Below are 20532 nucleotides of genomic sequence, written 5' to 3'. Positions count from 1 at the left end.
ATCACTATCGTGTACCGCTAATGTACACTTCGTGTTTTTAAAGAAGCAATAGCAAGCCGCCACGTAATCAATACAAATCAAAGCATATAATTGATGAGGTTTATAATATTCCGAATGCAACCATTAATAATAAATTATTGTTAAAATCTGTTTGATTTTATAACTTTTTTTTAGCATTATCTTGAGGTGTGCACAAACAATAAATTAAGTAAAATTTTAAATAATTCATTGATTATATATATAATTAATTGATTTTTATCTTGGTTACACAAGAGATCTTAAATTATAAATAAAATATATATACGTAAATTATTATTAAATAAATATATAAATGATATGATACGTTTGTCTCATCTAAGATTTTCTCTTTAATAAGATAATTTTCAATCATTAATAAACAAAAGGCAAAAGTTTTTCAACTTTACAAGATTGTTTAGTTTTCTACTTTAACTTCTTTTTTATTAGGGTTTTAGAAAATTCCTCCAAATTAACCAAACAAAATCCTCCTCAAACTGTTGGAAAAATAATCACTTGTTCATGGCCAATCACAACAGAGGAGATAAAATATGTAGTTTCTTAAACTTATTAACACTTGATCCTCAACCATTGCCGATTCTTCTTCTTGTAACAGTGACCATAGTTCTTCTATTTCCTCAATGGATATTCTTTTCCGAGTTCAATAATGTAGCAAAATCCACTAAACCGATAACTCATTTTGCACTTCTAGCAATATCTATACTCTTGGTAATGTTGATTCGATGGCTACTTTCAGCTGACATTCCACCACCTTTACTCTCGACAATGCACTTTGATCGGTGTTGCTGGAGCTTCAACTGCTGCTTCTCTGAGGGATTCTTGCCGTTGAAGGTGGGTGGTTTGATCTTGGTGTTACTTTTCATGGGACAATATCAGCATGCCATTCATGAGAGATGGTTAATTAGATAGCAACATTAGAGGATTTGTACACATAACAGTTTTGAATGTTGAGATAATTAGGATCATAGGATTAGGATGTTAATTTGTTATGTATGATTTGTTTGTTAAGAAAATATTTTGTATTTGAGTTTTATATTCTTGGTTGTTATAATCGATTTAAAATTAATTACAGTTTTGAAATTGAATCTTGTTATAAAAAGTGCTAAAAGAACAAACTTTCTATTGCTGTATTATTTCTGATTATTATGTCTTTAGGATCAGTGAATAAATCATATCCCGAATCCTTTTATTTTTCTAGTATCCAGTTGATTGGAATATGAAATATCTAGGCTCCGTTTAGTTCAAAATTTGGGGGTTTTGGGAAAAGTTTTTTGAAAAAAGTTAAAAAAAAGTTGAATTGTGTGGGTATTACGATGTAGAATTTATAAATTAATAAAATACCCTTTATGTTTGTTTTTTTACAAAATACCCCCTATAATAAAACATTAAAAGTTAACAAAAATACCCCTAACCCACCCTCAAACACCCCCAGCCGGCGACCACCACCGGAGGTGGCTGGAGTCGCCTTATGGGCGCATGATCGGTTGGATCTTGCCGGTCATGCGTCGCTATGGCCTTTTCCGGCCAAATCTGGCCGTCAATGGCCAGATCTGGCCGTATTTGCTCTCAACGACGGCCAACAAACGGTCGTCGTTGACGTGACCGAGTGTTACGGCCAAAGATCTGGCCTTTTCCGGCCAGATCCACAGTGGATCTGGTCGGAAAAGGCTAGATCGGTGCACTACCGGCCAGATTCAGCCGGTAGTGCGCCATCCTACCAGATTCCGGCCATTTTCCGATAGTGGTGGCCGGAATCTGGTAAATGTGAATTGTTGGGGTGTTTTTGTAATTTAAAAAAAAAATATTTAGAGGTATTTAATTAAATTAACAAATTTAGAGGGTTTAAAAAAAAATTAAATAATATTGAAAATAGTATTCCCAAAAATGAGAGATTTTGGGTATTTTACTGTTTAACTTTTTTGGGAATACCAAGAATAGTATTCCCAATCTTGAACCAAACGGAGCCCTAATCCTCGCAATTTATCTTTCCAGAACCTAGTTGTAAGTTTTGAAATTGAGTGATTTTTGTGTTTTCGCATCTTAAAAAAAGTTCATTAGGCTTTGACAATAATTTTACACGCAAAAAAAAATTGTTTTTTTTTTTTTTTTTTTAAATGAATAATTAAAACACTTTGATAGAATTTTTATTGGTCTTTTTTATTGTGCATATATCTGTTAATGTTACTCGTATTGCCAATTTGAAATAAACATGTCCTCATATAAAAAATATAAAGTAACAAAATGGTAAAAATAAAACACAAAAACTATTTGCACCAAACATATGAAAGAGACAAACATTATTAAATCAATATCAATTAAATATAACTCTCTATATGCTATTTAATAATTTTAATGAAAAAACTATAATTAAAAATAATAATAATTAGAGTCTATAATATAAAATAAAATATGAGGTAAATACAGCACTCTTTGATTCTTTAATTTTTAATTAGACTTTACAAAAGAGATATGAGAATAATCCTAATTTACTTATTTTTACCATCTAGTTAATTTTGACAAATTCAAACAAAAATTTTTTAAAATAATAGTTAATTTCATTGTATTGGTTACTTCAATAATTTGATATAAAATACTTTACGTACAGATTGGGAGTTTCATACTTAGGGCATCTCCAACCCACGCCAAAATGGCGCAAAAACACCAAATTGGCGTGGGTTGGTACTCCAACCCACGCCAAACACTGCCCATTTTGGCGCAACATTGTAGCACAAATAAAAAATATATTTTTTTTTAATTTTGGTTTATGTTTTTTTTTTTAATTTTGGTTTTTTTTTTTTTAATTTTTTTTAAGTTTTATTTGAGTATAATTTTACACCAAAAATCACACCAAATTTGAGTATTTGTATTTAATTTAATTTGATTATTATTTATAATAATGATATATTTAAAAATGATGAAAAATAAAAATAGAACTCTATTCAATGCAATATTAAACTACAATAACTCAAATAAATTAACACTAATTTAAAAACACTAAAATTAAAAGAAATACAACATAAACTAAAATACAATTTAGTATTCCGGTAGATTAGTTCCGGATCCATAAGATCACAAAATATTAAAAAGAATTTGAGTTATTTTGAGATCCTTGACCTTTTGTTTTGAGCTCTTTTTTGCATAATTCTTAATTGCTCATTTGAAAAACTCAGTAGGCTTGGATCATTTGTGGAAGAACATACTAATTCGGAAATTAATTACTATCAATATAGATTTTTACCTTTGTGTTGTTGTTGTTTTTTTTTTTTTTTAATCATTTATTATGTATGTTTTTCTATAATGTTTTTCTATATTAAATGTAATGTTTATTGATTAAATAAATGCTTATTTAATTAGATATAATTTTTAAAATAATTATTATTTATAAAAATATCATTCTAATATTTAATTAATATATCAAAAATATGAGTGAAATAGATTAATGGTTGATTATATAAAAAAACAAAAAGATATTTTAAAAAAATTTTAAGGAATATTCTTTTTGGTGTAATATTTGGTATTGTGATTGAGATGAATAGTGTTTTACACCCAAATTACACCAAATTGGTGCATAGGTTGGAGATGTCTTAAAGATTAACTTAACATCTCTCTAATGCGCTTCTAATTATGGGATTTGTAACACTTGTGACCCTATTTGTTTGTTCATCTCACTTTCGAGGAAATCTAATATCACATGTGGGCGCTAACCCATTATGTGAAAGGATTCCTCTAATCGCTTTTGATGTAGGATGAGTGGCTTTGACATTTATGATAAAAAAGAAAAAAAAAATTATACTGGAATCAAAATCATATTACGAAGGATTGCTAAAATTTAACTTTAAAAATTATATTAATATATATTATATTTCCTTTTGAGATTCTTAATATGAAGCCTTTTGATGGAGATTACAGTAACGAGAGTGATGCTGTAACGGAGAACCTTGGAGCCGTCCTGCCCAACGGTGCCTGTTCGGGGTCTGTTTGGATGTGGGTTATTATTAAACTCAGATTTTACTTTCTCACATTCGCTTTATAGAAGCCGCCGCTATTATAGATACACACAGAACATAACAGAGTAGAGTTTAATTCCTCTTCAACCATTTCTCGTTGCGTTAACCCAATTCCTCTTCTCGCTCGCTCTACAATTTTTCCGCTTCCCACTTCCTATATCCACTCTCAAACCCCAAAACCCCACTCCAATCCCTACAATTTCGACCAAGAAACTGTCCACAACACTCTCTCCTCGTACGCCAATGACTGGAACCGCGCATTCGAGTTCTTCAACTGGGTCGAAACAGACCACCAATTTAATCACACCACAGAAACCTACAATCGCATGATTGATATCTTGGGTAAGTTCTTTGAATTCGATCAGTCTTGGAACTTAATTCACCGCATGAAACAAAACCCCATTTCACTTCCTAATCATGCCACATTTCGTATCATGTTTAAGCGTTATGTAAATGCACATCTTGTTAATGAAGCAGTGGATACGTTTAATCGGTTGGGTGAGTTTAATTTGAGAGATGAAACTTCGTATTGTAACCTTGTTGACTCACTTTGTGAGTATAAGCATGTGATTGAGGCTCAAGATTTGTGTTTTGGGGAAAACAAGATTGTGGGGTTTAATAATAATAATACAAAGATTTATAATATGATTCTTAGAGGGTGGTTTAAGATGGGGTGGTGGGCTAAGTGTAGGGAGTTTTGGGGGGAAATGGATAAGAGAGGTGTTGTTAAAGATCTGCATTCGTATTCAATATATATGGATATTGTGTGCAAGAGTGGGAAGCCGTGGAAGGCAGTGAAATTGTTTAAGGAGGTGAAGAAGAAGGGGATTGAGATGGATGTGGTGGCGTATAATACAGTTATTCGTGCCATTGGGCTATCGGAGGGTGTTGATTTCGCAATGAGGGTGTATCGTGAGATGAGGGAGGTTGGTTGTCAACCTAGTATTGTGACTTACAATATTATTATAAAGCTTTTGTGTGAGAATGGGAGGATGGAGGAAGCATATGAGTTTCTTGGCCAAATGCCTAGGAAGGGTTGTGCGCCGGATGGGTTTACTTACCATTGCTTTTTTCGGTGTCTTGAGAAGCCAAGGGAGATTCTTAGATTGTTTGATAGAATGATTGAGAGTGGGATTCGGCCAAAGATGGATACTTATGTGATGCTTTTGAGAAAGTTTGAGAGGTGGGGTTTTCTGCGTCCGATTTTTGTGGTGTGGAAGAAGATGGAAGAGCTTGGGTGTAGCCCAGATGAATTTGCTTACAATGCTTTGATTGATGCTCTAATTCAAAAAGGTATGTTAGATATGGCTAAGAAGTATGATGACGAGATGTTAGCTAAAGGTCTTTCACCAAGGCCAAGAGCAGAGTTGGGAACGAAGCTGGTGAAAGGAGAGGATTAGATGGTGGATAGGTATGTAAGAATAATGTTCATTCAGAAGATGATTCTGGTTTCTCCCAGATCCTATTAATGGATAAGTTGACGCTACATTGTGATGATATTAGTGCACGGAGGAGTGAATGGTGGATTTGACGGGAAATTAGGAAGGTGACTTTGCAATCAAGATCACACTCACCTAAGAAGGGTGAATTATCGTGACAAAACAAGTATATGATCATGCTGTAGCTGCAAGAATTTTGGCTACGTTAAGAAGGGGCTATCCTCATGAGTATATGGGAATGCTCATTGTTGATGATGCGAGCATTGCGTCCAAGGATGGACATGATAAAAGATGTAGCTTGTGAAAGTTTTTCAGTGTGTTCAGGAGAAGTGCTGTATCAACTTTATTTTTCTTCATGGAATTCAGGCACTTTATATGAAAACAAGTAAGAAGCTCTTAATTGTTCTTTTTTTGGTACCCTGGCTTGAATTTGAAGTTTAGAAATGACAAACCAACTTACTTTGTCAATCCTGTGGCAATTCACAAACATGTGATTTTTTCTCTACTGTAACACTATAAATTAGTTGTAATGTTATATTTGTGTAAAATAAGAGAGAAAATAGGTCTTTCTTTGTAACAACGTTAAAAAGTATTAAAATACCACTTAGGTTTTTAGATTATCTCTAAAGTTTTATAAAGTTATATTTCGACCAAGAAATGTTCAACAAACTGCAAAAGAAGAGTTATTTGTTCTCCATAAATTAAACAATCATTTCCATGTCACACAAGCTCCAGTTAAATGAGATTTCAGAATGATGAGTGAGATAAAACACCATAATAGAAAGCTGAGAGACCAAAAGACTAATGAACCTATTAAGTTACAAAAAAAGATCCTAATGAGATTTAACATAATTAGTCAATACTCAGTATCCTAATTGCCGGCAGGACGGAACACTTATAAATTTAAACCAAAAGCCTTTCAGTCTCAATGTGATGAAGATCTAATTCCAAATCTTCTTGTACACCACCAACATCTATCTTACTAGTTATTAAGCTAACCGGTAAAATGTATGACTGTAGTTTGAAAGATTCTATTGTAAATAAGTGTTTAGAAAATCAACCCAAGATCAAGCACTTGATAAACAATCAAATATGAATAGAGATAAGAGGAAAAAAAAAAAAAAGATTTACCTGGTTCACCGATTTGGGCTACATTCAGGGCAATATTATGGCTGAATTTTTTTGCTATAGATCAGAAGATTACAATGGTACAGTCTCTTTCACAATGGTATGAGAAAGGCACGTCATCTGAACTCCACTTAGATGACTGGGATGACAATACAGGTACTTAATTCATTCCAAATCTCTAACATCAACTTGTGCCGCATTCTAGTTATTCTGAACTAGCTGTGACGTTTATTTTTGTGCACTTCAACTACCGCTTGGAGGTAAGTTATGTAACTTTCTGTCGAATAGGCAGAGTTCCGTGAACATTGAAATTGAATCAGATAGTTCATGTTTCACATCAACTGATAAGAACAAGTTACTAGATTATATGCATAGACTCTGGTTCTTTACGTATCATATGTTTGGAAACTGCAAACCTGAGAAAGACTCAAGTTCTTGAAACAGGACGTTTGCTTCATGTAATTAAGCATCTAGTGTATTATAATCATGCCAGTTGGTGGAAGAGTCAGAGTTCAATCAATAACTCCATGTTACTGATTGTGTATCTAGAAAAACGTGATGAATTATATTAGATTATCTCTGCTTACTTCTGTTCTTCATAAATGAAAATATGCTACGACACTTTGAACCTGAGTAAAAGTTAAGTTCCTGAAGCAGGTCTTTTCCTTTATGCCAATGAACATCGAGCACACTCTGACTGGCTAGTGCCACACCCATGCAAGGGATATCTTCAATTTTCCTCTGATGCCCCATAGACATATTTTACAGGTCGGAAAACACAATTATTGAAAATTGTAACTGTGTGGACCTAGACTGCAAATTTTGGTAGTTTCTGTCACAGAGGATAAAGAAGCTGTGTTACATGTACACAAAACTATTGAGTCTGCATATGATATAGTAATCTAAATATGTGAAAAAATTGCCACAGTGCATGTTTACTTGTGAATACAAGTGAGCTTGGCATCTTATCATGAAACAATTGGATTTTGAATGACGATATGTTCAATGCTGCCATTAACAAAATCAGGTTAAAAGAGTGAAAAATGTTGAGAATATATAGATCAAATGATGCATCAAGATTTTCATTCCAGGATCAGTACCATTGAGCTATTTTCCTGATAAAAAGACCAACAGATTTTCCCATAATTACTGTTTTTGGGTAAACAACTTTATAACCAAAGGACTCTTTGTCGATATTAGTTTATTAGTACTCTAATGCATAGGTAGATGGCCAATTACCTAGTCCATGCTCAAGCATCAACAGCGAAGTGATGGAGGATACTCAAATTGCAATGGTACCCAATATAAACATTTGTTTCAGTAGATGTCTCTATTGCATGACTGCTGGATTTTGAGAGCAAGAGAAAAGAAAATAATTAGCAGGGGATAACTTTAAATAAGAAGATTAAGAAAGAAATTTGACATCTGATGGAGGTGGTTTGGTAGTGACCTTAAGCGACAACATAAGACAACAGTTGCTTGAAAAACACCATGGTAAGTTGATGGAGCCTTTTTAGTTTTCACATTGCAATGGTATTCAACGTTTCTTTCACAAGATGTCTTTAATGCATGATTTTTCGGTTGCTGCAGCTTGAAATTGAAAAGAAAGTAAAGAAGATTTTAGCAAAAGATAAATTTGCCACAGAACAGTAGATCCGAAGAAATCATATCCCCCTGTAATATTATACCATGATAACTAGAGTTAGGAGGATGATTAAAACACAATACGAACGAAATTAAGATGCCCTATGGCCAATTACCTAGTCCAATACCTAGTCCATGTCCTCCCCCCCCCCCCCCCCCCCCCCCCCCCCCCCCCCCCCCCCCCCCCCCCCCCCCCCCCCCCCCCAAAAAAAAAATAACCTAGTCCGTGTCTCAGGTTCCGACCTAAAACAACAATTACTTCAAAAAATAGCGACAATTAAGCACTTCTTAGAAAAGGGTACCCCTGCATGACTGCTTCATGGAGCTTGAAAACAGAGAAAAAGAAAACATTTAGCATGGTACAGCTCGTGATTCTATAGAAACGATTTTTGACAATATATTTGTTGCAAAATCATTTATATATTCCTTTATGAGAGTTCATTCCCAGAAAATACAACAAATAATGTCAAAAAACAACTAATTAAAAAGGAGAAGAGAGGAAATTATCAGCGGGTTGATGGCTGATTTACCCAAGGGACGCAGACGCTCACAGTTTGTGAAACCCACGTACATAACTTTCTCAAATTGTTTACGACGTCATGCAATCAGGTGACGTAGTTTTACCTCTGTAATTTCGTAGCCATAATATCTCCAAATTTGGAGTTTGCAAGGCCACAAAAAGTTCTTCATGCCGGTCATTCATCCTCCCATTGAAGTCTAAATCCAATCACGCAAGTTTTTCTTATTGTTTAGTTCTATTCCCTCGACCTGACCCACATCTCTTAAGTTTCCCAATCCTTCAATGCAAATTTCTCCAATGAGTTTGAAGTTTTTCAGACATTCAATAGAATAAAGCTTTATTCCCATAACTGCCATCACTGACAACAAATTCGCCTAATTTAATCGCTTCAAACTTTTTGGCATGTAACTTTCACAAAGTATCCGAATTTAACAAATGTCTCAAGTTGATTTAAGTTTTTGGAGATTGCAACACCTTCTGATGTCCAAGGTTTCTAAATTGAGCAACTCACACGATGTCTTGGGCAATTGTGTTATATCTTCATTATCAAAAGATTCTGATTTAAATTTACCATCTAAAACATTCATTTTGGGTAAGAAACTGAGCAAAATCATGTATTTTTTGCAAGATATTACACTGTTATCATATTCATTTACTTGAAAATCTTGAAAAAAAGAATGCATTGCTAAGTTTTCAAAACACTCTTTAGTCTTTACCAATTAACTCTATATCTTTGTTTAGTTTTGACCTTACATAATCTTGAACCATCCATAACTTAATCAATTGTACTCTCTATATTTCATGGTTCTTTGGAAAAATTGAACAATGTGAGAACCATTTTCTTCAAAATAGGGGGTAAATATAATAGGTTAAAAGTAGAGGTTGAAAAAGCTCTTGTTCTACTTCTAATTCCCATATTCTGCTCTCTAAGATGTTTTTCCATTTGTCAAATCTTTTCAAGCACAAAAGACCCACAAGCCTTTACACTTTTGAACAATTTGTTTACTAATTTCTTCAAATCCTTTATTGGCTTTTCTAGAAAATGCAACTTGACTAAATAATAACCAACATTCCTCCTTGGATAGTATCAATCCCCGGTGAGATCATGTTGGTGGTTTCAATGACATTTGCAACATTCTCCTTCATGTGGTTACCTAAATTCTACTTTTTGGAGAACCACACTTGAGAGACTTCATCAGTTCTTCCCAAATTCTGGAATTTTTGGTCCAAATGTCATCTAGGACAAGAATAAACTTCTTTCCCTCAATATTTTGACATATATTTTGCATTATAGTTTCTAGCTGAACTAACTTTGATGCATCATTTGTAAGAGATTCAAATTGATTTAGCAATACTAGACTCATCAAAATGTTCATAACACATATCCATATTTTTTTCATTAAAATGGTTTTTGACCTTATCATCTTTAGAAACTAATCGGGTGAGAGTGGTCTTGCCCTCCAATCCCAATAATTGAGCTTACGGAGGTCTTGTTGTTGAATACTTGGACTTAACAACAAATTCACTATTCTATCTTTATCTTCATTTCTTCCACGAACCTTCGTTAAATCAACTGAAGATGTTGTCATTGGTTGTTCCAGTTCTTCTCTACTGTTTGTGCTTGAGCTAAAGTTGGACATAGCTTTCTCCGAAGCAATTATATCTAAATTTTCTATCTAGATATTTTAAACTTCGATAGCAATGTTATAACGCTGAATATATGTTCTAGAACTTAGATTGTCAGAAATGAGGGAACGTACCTTTTTCAAACGCTTAGAAGCATTTTCAGCTTCCTTCAATTTTGCTTCCAGAATCTTGGTGTTCCACTCATCCAGCACATTATCTACGTCTTTAAGCTTGTCTAACCAAACTCTCGCAGCGCTCTTATCGGTTCTCAGCATCAGCAAGCATAGCTTGAATGGCCACGAAATTACTTTGAAGCCTCTCAACTTCTAGCTTAGCCCCCGCAATCAGTCTTATCCTTCCTCTGCCTGTTGACCACCAATTAAAGCAAATTGTTCCAAGGCAATGGTAACAAGTGCTTCAGCCATAATGAAATTAAGAAGATAATTGGTCAAACAGAGATTATTAAGAACTCAGAAAGCTTGTTGTGTTTTATGTTGTGATATTGCCATGCGTTCTATTTAGCTTTTATAGATCGTAACAAAGAAAGAGCCATATTATCTTTCTTACTTACAAAGGGCAAAAACTTCTGTAGTATCAAAGCAAAACTAGTCAACAATGGCGGGGTTAACGGTTGTCCTGCCCCCTCAACTTCCATGTTAGTTTTGTTATTTGTTTTCAGGACAAGTAAAAGCTATGGCTCCCTGGTCCCTTCGATCGGCCATCAGTAAAAAAATCCAAGTTTCCAACAACTTTTGACAAGTATTTTCCTATTCACATATGAACACCTCTTGTATTACATAAAAATATAAAACTAGACGTAGCCTGCCTTTTGTTTAATAAGCTTACATGCATCATGTAAATCCGCATCAATGATTAATATATATTTAGCATAAATCAAGAAAATATCCATTTGTTTATTAATTTATTTCCTTTGCTCTTCTAGTCTACAAGCCAAATCTACCTTGCTTCTAGCTTTGCTAGTCATGGAAACACTTGGCTTACTTTGTTGCTTATGACTGATTCAAATTGTGGGATGTAGTCTCCTTTTTATTTGTAGTAAAGCCATTTCACGTCTCCTCTTGTGGTTATATGACAAATTTTTTAACCACTGAGAGTAATTATATTTAAAGGGTCTTGTGTTCGAGTCAACCACATTTATGCAATTACTCATGGCCTGAGGATTATGCTATGTGGAGCTGGATATCTCGTATACCTAGAGAAAAAGCCATTTCATGAATGCTCTGGTGATTCATACATGCCATGTCATGTACATATAGTATTATTCAATTAAGAAAATCTAAAATCTCCTAGTATTGGTAGAAGAAGCATAGATATCGACCATCTGAGCTTGTGAAAATCTGTCAGTGTGTTCAGGAGTCGTGCTGTAGCAACTCTTGTTTTCCTTCATAGAATTCAAGCACTTTATATGGAGGTAAGTCAGAAGCTTATAATTGTTCTTTTTTGGTACCTGGCTAGCATTCAAAGTTTTGGAATGACAAACCGGCTTACTTCGCCAATGCTGTGGCAAGTTATAAACATGAGATTTTGTCTCTACTGCACTATAAATTAGTTGAAATGTTTGTAGTAGTTTTTCAATAATATACAACTTTCTTTCTGCATTTCTCTCTTCTTTGCACCAGGCTGTGCATCAGTACTATTCAATTATAGACAGCAATTATGGCATGTTCCTCGAATTTAAATAAAATATAATTCTCAGTTTCTGGAAATTATTAAATACAAGATATTTTAAGAAGATTCATTAGATTTTAAATGTAACATAAGAGGGGAAAAAAAGAAAGGGTTTTGTGTCTCCGACCATAGGCATGAAATTCACTTAGAGTTCTAGATTATATCTAAATTTTCAACAAACTGCGAAAGAGGAGTTCTTTATTCTCCATCAATTAAACAATCATTTCCATGTCACACAATCTCCTGTTAAATAAGGTTTCAGAATGATGAGTGAGATACAACACCAGGAACCAAAAGACTAATGAACAAATAAAGTTACAAGAATAAGATCCTAATCACATTCAACATAAATAATAAATACTCGAGATCCTAATTGCCGCAAGGATGTGACAAATTATGAGGCAGAAAATATGGTGTTTTTCTGCTAGTTGCCCCGGCCTTCAAGGCCATAGATCCTCTGAAACGACAGAAAAATGACAGAAGGTAGAAACTCCTTGTGGTGTCAATTCAAACAGCAGCAGGAACTGGAGTCTCTACCGATTTCAATACCTCTTCACCTATCTCCTTGCATCCTACTAATTTCTGTAAATGCAAGTGTTATCTATTAATCCTCCAAAAATAAATAAATAGAAGCTTTACATTAAGAAGAAATTCTCAATAAAAACTGAGGCAACAACCATGAATATATAACATTCTGTGCAAATATTAAAAAGGAATATCCTGTCTGATTTTTCGGATACCAAAACTGCAGTAGTGTTGAAGAGAATTTTGTAACTGATTCATGTATTGCATGGGACTAGAGAAATGAAATGAAAATTAAGGACAGTTTTGCTCTACATAGAGAAAGTAGAGCAAAAGAAATTGTGTACCCATTTATTTCAAACACCCTGGATTCATGACATCTTGACATGGAGATATACAAAGCAAATGGGAAACATTAGTTAATCATAATATGATGCCAAACTCAGAAAATTTCAAGATCAGAAGGTTCTATTGGCAATCACTGCTTTTACTTTTTACTCTCCTATTTCAATCATGGGAATTTGAACCAGATTATCTTCATAAGATAAATTAACATTGACCTACGAAAGAGAAGAAAAATGGAAGGGGAAAGTCCTAAACCATTTGCTATACAAGAACATCACACAACAGAGATCTATAACAAAGGTAATGGATCATAGAAAAAATGAACACATACATTTCCAGCTGAGTATATATCACCCGTTCGGAAGCCCTTATTTAGGGTATGCAAAACTGCATTCTCAATTCTCTTTGCAGCATTTTCTTCACCCAAGCCATACTTCAATAGCATAGCAGCACTAAGTATAGTTGCCAATGGGTTTGCCTTATCCTGCATATTTAATAATAATGTTGCCCATTAAATGCACACTGTTCATTTCTTTTTAGTAGAGAAATAAAGGAGACTTTATTTTGACAGAAAGGAGAAAATCCAACCTGTCCAGCAATATCAGGAGCAGAACCATGTATTGGCTCAAAAAGTCCAGGTCCCTGAGCCAGTGAATTAATAAATCCAACGTATGCCAAATGAAAACCAAAAAATGTGTAGATAAATTACTCTAAACATAAATGAAAGAAACTAAAATAAATTCTTTTAAAACCACTGATTTAAGAAGGATAAAATGATTAGCCATACCGATTCACCAAGACTAGCAGAAGGAAGCATCCCTATACTTCCAGTAATCATTGAAGCTTCATCAGATAAAATGTCGCCAAATATGTTGTTGGTCACAATTGTATCAAACTGCAATATTTCATTTTCAAACAGTAAGGGTTCCACATTTCATTAATAAGGCTCTATAACTGAACTTTTCTCCCAATCTAAACTTCTACGCTTCTCACAGAAAGTGAAGAGAAAGCCTGTGCCAATTCATTAAAAATGTAACCTGTTTTGGATTGCGAACAAGTTGCATTGCAGCATTGTCAACATACATGTGTGAGAGCTCAACATCAGGATACTCCGAGGCTATCTCTATGACTCTTTTCCTCCAAAACATCGATGCCTAGAAAATTCAATAAAGATGCTTTAAAGATTACAATAACATACTTAACATTTTAACCATTAGCTAAATATAAGATGCAGGGCAATATAAATTCCCTCTAGTAAAATCCAATCTGACCACAAAGTTCATTAACTCAAAGTACAATAGCTTGTTATCAAGACCTAATTTAATCCATTATCACATGCACATGAGGATTATGTAATGGGTAGTCTAATAAATTTAACATGTAAGGAATATCCTATATCTAATAATGGTACTATCTAATCATTATGTTGACTCTGAAAACTTACAGTGTTAATGTTAGGATCCCACATTGGAAAGGAAAATTTTGGGCATGTGGGTTATAAAGGGCTTGCACACCCTCCTTTAACAAGTCGGTTTTCCAAAGAGAGTTTTACCCAAGCCCATGAAAGACTCATGGCCCAACCTAATTGTTTGAGTTGTTTGGGTGGGTTTCTATCAATTGGTATCAAAGAATGATCTTATGCTCACATAGACGTTGCCTACGTGGCAGGTTGAACCATGGTAGGTTGACCTTGGGCCCGAGCTGCTACCTCAAGCAAGGGTATGGAGGCCTAAGGGAAAGGGGATCCGCGTGGTCACCCAAGGAGTAAAGAGGCTGACAGAGGTAAAGAGGTTGACGTGGACGTTGGCTGCAGAAGTGTGGAGGTGTGTTAGGATCTTACATTGGAAAGGAAAAAGAGTGGGCATGTGGGTTATAAAGGGCTTGGGCACCCTCCCTTGGCAAACCGGTTTTCTAAAGAGAGTTCTACCCAAACCATGAAAGACCCATAGCTCAACCCAATTGTTTGAGTTGTTAGGGTGGGTTCCTATCAGTTAACTTCTTCAATTAAGAATAAATATTATTTTCCTTTATCCCATTTTAAAAATCACACAAATATAGTATAAGGACACTTCAAACATTGTGTTTCTTGCCATTACATCAGGAGTACAAGCATTCATCTCATTCATGAAACAACTACAATGAACATCATGTTACAGACTTTTTTTTTCAGTGGCAGCTTGAATGCCTCCAATCCCATCCAATCTCCATACACAATATATGAGAAAATATAGTTTTGCGCCCCAACACCACCCCCCTCCCCCCCAACCCAACCCAACCCCCCTTCTTTTTTTTTCTCAACACTTAGCACTCTCGTGATTCATGGAATGAGACTGACAACGGATGTACACAGATCATAGAGACCACAGCTTCCAATATAAAAAATAGTTCACTACCTTAATCACTAAAATCTACGGAGGATGTGCCCTTGCGGCAATAATTCTTTGAAAGTATTACAGACAGAAATAGTGCACTATATTAAGCAAGTGAAAACTTATTTTTCTATTTTTATTTTTAATTATTTTTTATTTTTTTTTTTTTTTATTAAAAAAAATTTTTTTTTATTTTTTTTTATTTAATTTATTAATTTTTTTAATGGAAGGCTGAATGATCAGAGGAAATTTCCAACTTTCACCAATTCTTTAACAAAACGCTAATACAACATCTATATAAAAGTAATGATGACTTATACAAAGGTCCAAAGACACAGACATCCAAAAGCGAAGACGAATATAAACACAAAGAGAAGTTCTGCTTATAGATCATACCTCTAAGACATTTGCTTTATCAACAGAGCATAGTTTCCCACTTCTCTTCCTAGCAGTCTCAAATGCAATACGAGCAATACGATCCACCTGAGAATGCAATTTTCTTTTCCTTAATTACATTAGATATAACATTGTATTGACCAAATGAATTTGAAACTGGAAAAAGAAGAAACTGAATTTTTATATTCAATCTTTAAGAAAGTATGTAGCAAATTTGGAAAACAAAATTCTGAAAATTAAAACAACAAAGCATGTAGCTAGATATTTTTGAAAATGACAAACATATGTTTCGAGTATATATTTACTGAAAAACCCTATTAATATTCTTCATAATTATAAAGATCAAACTAAAATTACTAAGAAATATTAATTAAAAAAACAGCTTAAAAGTGCTTTCTAGTTTTTAGAAATGAACTCCGGAAAAATGGAGAAAACAGTATAAAAGTGTTTCCCTCCTTTTTTTTTTTGGTTGCTGTGGTTTGAAATTGAAACAGAAGTTTATATTTTCAGCAAACATTTTCTGAAAATGGTTGCACAACACATTTTTCTTATTTTCCAAAGTCAGAAAGAAAATCTTTCTCTAGAAACATAAATGAAGAGACCAGAAGTTATAAAAAAATATGAGGACGACTTAGAGAATCAAATCAGGACTAACAGAGACAACAAATCATTATATAACCTCTATCTATGAGTTGACATTTTGAATTCCCTACATATAGATAAGTATACACATAAATCCACATCTTTATTTTCTTCAAGACTACAGATTAAATAGAAAGCTTTTGGAAGTTTACTGGCAAGAGAATTTCCATCATAGACTTACCTCATAGGCAGCATAAACCTCTGTATTAAAGCCAATCTCATCACCATTTTCATTGGTGCCAAATCCCCTTGGCTTTCCAAAATAAATACCTATTCCAGTAAAATATCATTATACCCTAATAATTTAGAGAAAGAAAAAAGTAGAAGACCCAATCGATGTGACTGTAGTTACAACAAATGCAGACCTCCAGTCAGCTCCCGTACAACCATAATGTCAACACCTTCAGCAACCTCCTTCTTCAATGTTGAAGAGTCCACTAACTAAAGGAGAGTTTAACATACAATAAGACTCATTTACAATAGGAATAAAATAAAAAATGGAAACACAAATATATATATATATATATGCACATAATTTAACATAAAAGCATTTTTGAAGTAAAATTTTTAACAGTTACCCAACATACTATTTTATGATACAAACAAAAGTGTCCATTCAATCTGATGAATGATACTATATTCACACTGTTGCGCTAGTGAATCCATAATTTAATATCATACCAACACATAACATACAAGAAATTAAAAACTCCAACAAATCGAATCATTGAGACACATTATTTTAATTTAACTTTCTTTATTTTTATAAAGGTTACTTGCTTAAGGAAAAATAACAATTTCACGCTGCTGATTACAAAAAGCCAATCACAATTCAAAGTAGGCTTGCAAATGCATCTATGAAGAGGTTATTGCTTTAAAATATTATAAGCCAGAACCTTTTTATGTCAATTTTCTTTGTATGCAAGTACGAAGCAAATCACTAAAACAGGATTTTATTTTACACAAATGCCAAATCCTTGTCCAAAGAGGAAAAAAAGAAAAGAAAAGAGGAATAGAAAACTCCAGTAAACTGCACCTAAACAAATATCACCTGTGGTAAAACAGTTGCCGGTCTCAAATTTGCAAAGACTTTAAGACCTTCTCGAAGTTTAAGCAACCCAGTTTCCGGCTTCAAATGCTTTAGATTATTATCCCATTTATAACTTGAAGAAAACAATCACAAAATTGATGAGTTAATTTATAACATTCACGGAGACTTAATAGAACAACAAAATAACAAAAAATCATATACCCCCCGATTGCTCCAAGAAGAACGGCATCAGATTGCTTGGCTGCTGATAGAGTCTCATCTGGTAGTGGAACTCCAACCAAATCTAAGGCTGATCCTCCCATAGGCATCTCTTGAAACCGAAATTCAATTCCTAATAGAATAAATGAAAAAAAAGGGGTAAAGTTAAAATGCACTATAAAAAAAAAAAAAAAAAAAAAAAAAAAAAAAAAAAAAATCAATTCAATTTTATTTCAAATTTTCCCCCCAATAACATGCTAACCTCTCTCGTCAGAAAAATAGGCAGTAACCTCCCCTCAAAAAAGTTTCTAATAAATTTCAAGAATTTCAGGAAAGTTTAATCACGATTTTCAAAATTTAATAGAGATTTCATCAACCTCAAAGAATAAAGTTTCCAAGATACCACAATACCAATAAGTTTCAAAATCTTACCAGTTTAAACCCTAAAGCCAAAACCTAAAATTAAACATTTCTACTGTAACATCAATTTCTCCTCCATTGTTTTCTTTGATTTGCCTTAATGAAGCAAGCATATAAACATTCAGCACCGACAAAGGTGAGCTTTTGAGAAAAATGAAAGGGAGGGAACCTTCGAGGGAGCCAGCAAGCTTGAGGACGTTCTTGGCGACGGAAATGACTTCGGGGCCGATGCCATCGCCGGGGAGAAGACTGATGCTGTAGCGTCTGGTGGAAGCGGCGGCGGCCGAGCAGCGGACTCTCTGGGGCAGCTTGGGGGAGTGTTTGGATGCTGATTTAAGATAAAACGCGGGCTTCAATGGCTTGACATTTAGTTGCATAGAAGCCGCCATTTGCTAAACAAAGATACACAATTTTGTGTGTGAAGAGTGTTAAGAGAAAGTGAGTTTTATGACGATGAAACCTTTTATTATATAAAATTTCCAATTAATCACGTGATATATACTTTCTTTTGAAAAATAAGAATAATCAAATAAATAATTCACTTGAAAAATAACGTCATGTATAGATGATTTAAAATAAGCAATTTTATATTTTATAAGAAAAACTCAGAAATTCAATAAATCCTTTTTGAATTTATTTGAATTGTTGAAATTTCTAAAATATTTGTATTATATTTTATAAATTAACTTGATTTGTTTTTATATATTAAAGCTATTTTTGATACATTAATCAAACATCTAAGAGTTTTTTCATAAAAGCTACATTTTCATAAACTTTACTCCAATAATTTTTTTTTAAATAAACATTACTTGAATAAATTGTAACAAACAAACTTTAAGAATAAATTTTATCAATTTCAAATTTTGTTAAAATCTATATATACCCTTTAGAAAATCTTGAAAATAATCGTAAAAATCTTTTATTAATAATTTCTTTTTTCAATTAAATACTATCTTTCAAACTAAGAGTTCCTTTTGCAATTTTCCTTAGTTATTAAAAAAAATATTTTTTATATTTTTTGCAATTAAAATATATATGTATTATTTTTATAACATTTTTAGTTCTATTTTTAGTTTTTTACAATGTTTATCGAAATATCTAACACTTTGGGGGTCAGAAAATATGTGAAGTATTTTTTCCGCTACATTCAAAATAAAATTCTTCTCTATAATAGTAAAGATTTTTTTTATTTTTTTTACAAATTAATCTTGTTATCATAGAATATGTTTCCATGGATTTTTTTTTTTTTTTAAGTTTTATTGCTATTAAATATTTTTCTTTAAACAATATATTTTGGTATTTAAAAGTTTCAATGTATATATAGAATTATCTGAATTACACTAATTAGAATCTAAAGAACATCAATTACGCATACAATACTACAATAGTTAGACTTAATTGTTTTGTTTTGCTACACTTATATTTGTTTATGGTATTTGTTATACAAGTAAGAGTATTAACTCAATAGGACTAAGGGACATGTGATGTCTAAAGAGTAAACAACGTTTACCCACTGAAGGTTTAGCGAAATCCCAGGTTCCATAAATTCAAGATTCCCACGTTTAAATTAACAAAAAATCATGTTACGGCTGTATTTGTTTTATTGTTTTCAAAATATTCTATTCCTATTCTTAAAAAAATGTGCGTTTGTTTCAGTATTCTCAAAATCATATCCTATAATATGCAACTATTTTAAACCCCTATAGGTTTGTTAATTTAACTAAACACCCTTAACAATTTTTTTTTATAAATTGATAAAAACACCCCCACCCACTCACATTTGTTAGATTCCGACAACCATCGTTGGAAAGTGGCTGAAATCTGGCGTAATGACGCATTACCGGTTGGATCTGACAGGCAGTGCACCGATCTGACATTTTTCGGTCAAATCCACCATGGATCTGGCCGGAAAAGGCCAGATCCACAACCAAAGATCTGGCCGTCAATGACGGCTAATATATGGCCATGTTGACCATCAACGACGACCATATCTTTGGCTGTCGTTGACGGCTAGATGTGGCTAGATCTGGCCGTCAACGACCAGATCCGGTCATAGATCTGGCCTTTTTCGGCCAGATCTGGCCTTTTTCGCGGATCTGGCCAAAAAATGTCTTAGCGACGCATAACCAGCTAGATCTGGCTAGTTGTGCACAATGACACCAGATTTTAGCGATGGTGGCAAGAATCTAGCAACTATGGATGGGTGGGGGTATTTTTGTCAATTTATAAACTATTTATTATTGGGGGTGTTTAGCTAAATTAACAAATTTAGGGGTGTTTTTTGTTAATTTTTAAATCATACCTCGTAATAATAACTCAACTCAACTCAACAATAATATTTCAAAAATACTACTCAAAATAATAAAACAAACACACCCGTAATGTAACAGTGAGAAAGTAAAGTAGCACTTTTCATTGCATTAAATCTGAAATGAAAATAAAAATTTCAAAATAACTCTCCATATCTCAAATTTCTCTTAAATTACTCTTGAAACCAAGG

General features: G+C 33.4%; 2 protein-coding genes across 2 annotated transcripts; one reads left to right on the top strand and one right to left on the bottom strand.

Annotated features, from left to right (window-relative positions):
• Positions 1 to 3919: 3919 nt before the first annotated feature.
• LOC116111929 (pentatricopeptide repeat-containing protein At1g80550, mitochondrial-like) lies at positions 3920 to 5562 on the top strand. Its single transcript, XM_031398087.1, has 2 exons — positions 3920 to 4024; positions 4088 to 5562. Exons 1-2 carry the CDS (start codon positions 3920 to 3922, stop codon positions 5441 to 5443), a joined length of 1461 nt encoding a protein of 486 aa, XP_031253947.1. The 3' UTR covers positions 5444 to 5562.
• Positions 5563 to 12297: 6735 nt separating this feature from the next.
• Positions 12298 to 18424, bottom strand: LOC116111930 (3-isopropylmalate dehydrogenase, chloroplastic-like). The gene is made up of 11 exons (XM_031398088.1): positions 18202 to 18424; positions 17616 to 17745; positions 17415 to 17526; positions 16729 to 16804; positions 16545 to 16633; positions 15722 to 15808; positions 13994 to 14110; positions 13744 to 13851; positions 13545 to 13598; positions 13288 to 13440; positions 12298 to 12671 (listed from the first exon to the last, which is right to left on the bottom strand). The coding sequence occupies exons 1-11, from the start codon at positions 18419 to 18421 to the stop codon at positions 12597 to 12599; spliced, it is 1221 nt and encodes a 406-aa protein (XP_031253948.1). The 5' UTR covers positions 18422 to 18424; the 3' UTR covers positions 12298 to 12596.
• Positions 18425 to 20532: the final 2108 nt, after the last annotated feature.

The sequence above is a fragment of the Pistacia vera genome, unplaced genomic scaffold (assembly GCF_008641045.1).
Source record: "Pistacia vera cultivar Batoury unplaced genomic scaffold, PisVer_v2 Contig654, whole genome shotgun sequence".
Lineage (NCBI taxonomy): Eukaryota > Viridiplantae > Streptophyta > Magnoliopsida > Sapindales > Anacardiaceae > Pistacia > Pistacia vera.
Note: the sequence above shows the minus strand (reverse complement) of the source record. Positions and strands in the feature narration are given on the sequence as shown.

What these genes read in the sequence shown, in the direction of transcription:
- LOC116111929 (XM_031398087.1), top strand. Translation starts at nt 3,920, where the DNA reads ATGAAGCCTTTTGATGGAGATTACAGTAACGAGAGTGATGCTGTAACG. An exon ending in CGGGGTCTGTTTGGATGTGG is followed by an intron (nt 4,025 to 4,087) that starts GTTATTATTAAA and finishes CCGCTATTATAG; the next exon opens with ATACACACAGAACATAACAG.
- LOC116111930 (XM_031398088.1), bottom strand. Translation starts at nt 18,421, where the DNA reads ATGGCGGCTTCTATGCAACTAAATGTCAAGCCATTGAAGCCCGCGTTT. An exon ending in CTTCTTGGAGCAATCGGGGG is followed by an intron (nt 17,527 to 17,615) that starts GTATATGATTTT and finishes GTTTTCTTCAAG; the next exon opens with TTATAAATGGGATAATAATC. An exon ending in ATAAAGCAAATGTCTTAGAG is followed by an intron (nt 14,111 to 15,721) that starts GTATGATCTATA and finishes TGAATTTTCTAG; the next exon opens with GCATCGATGTTTTGGAGGAA.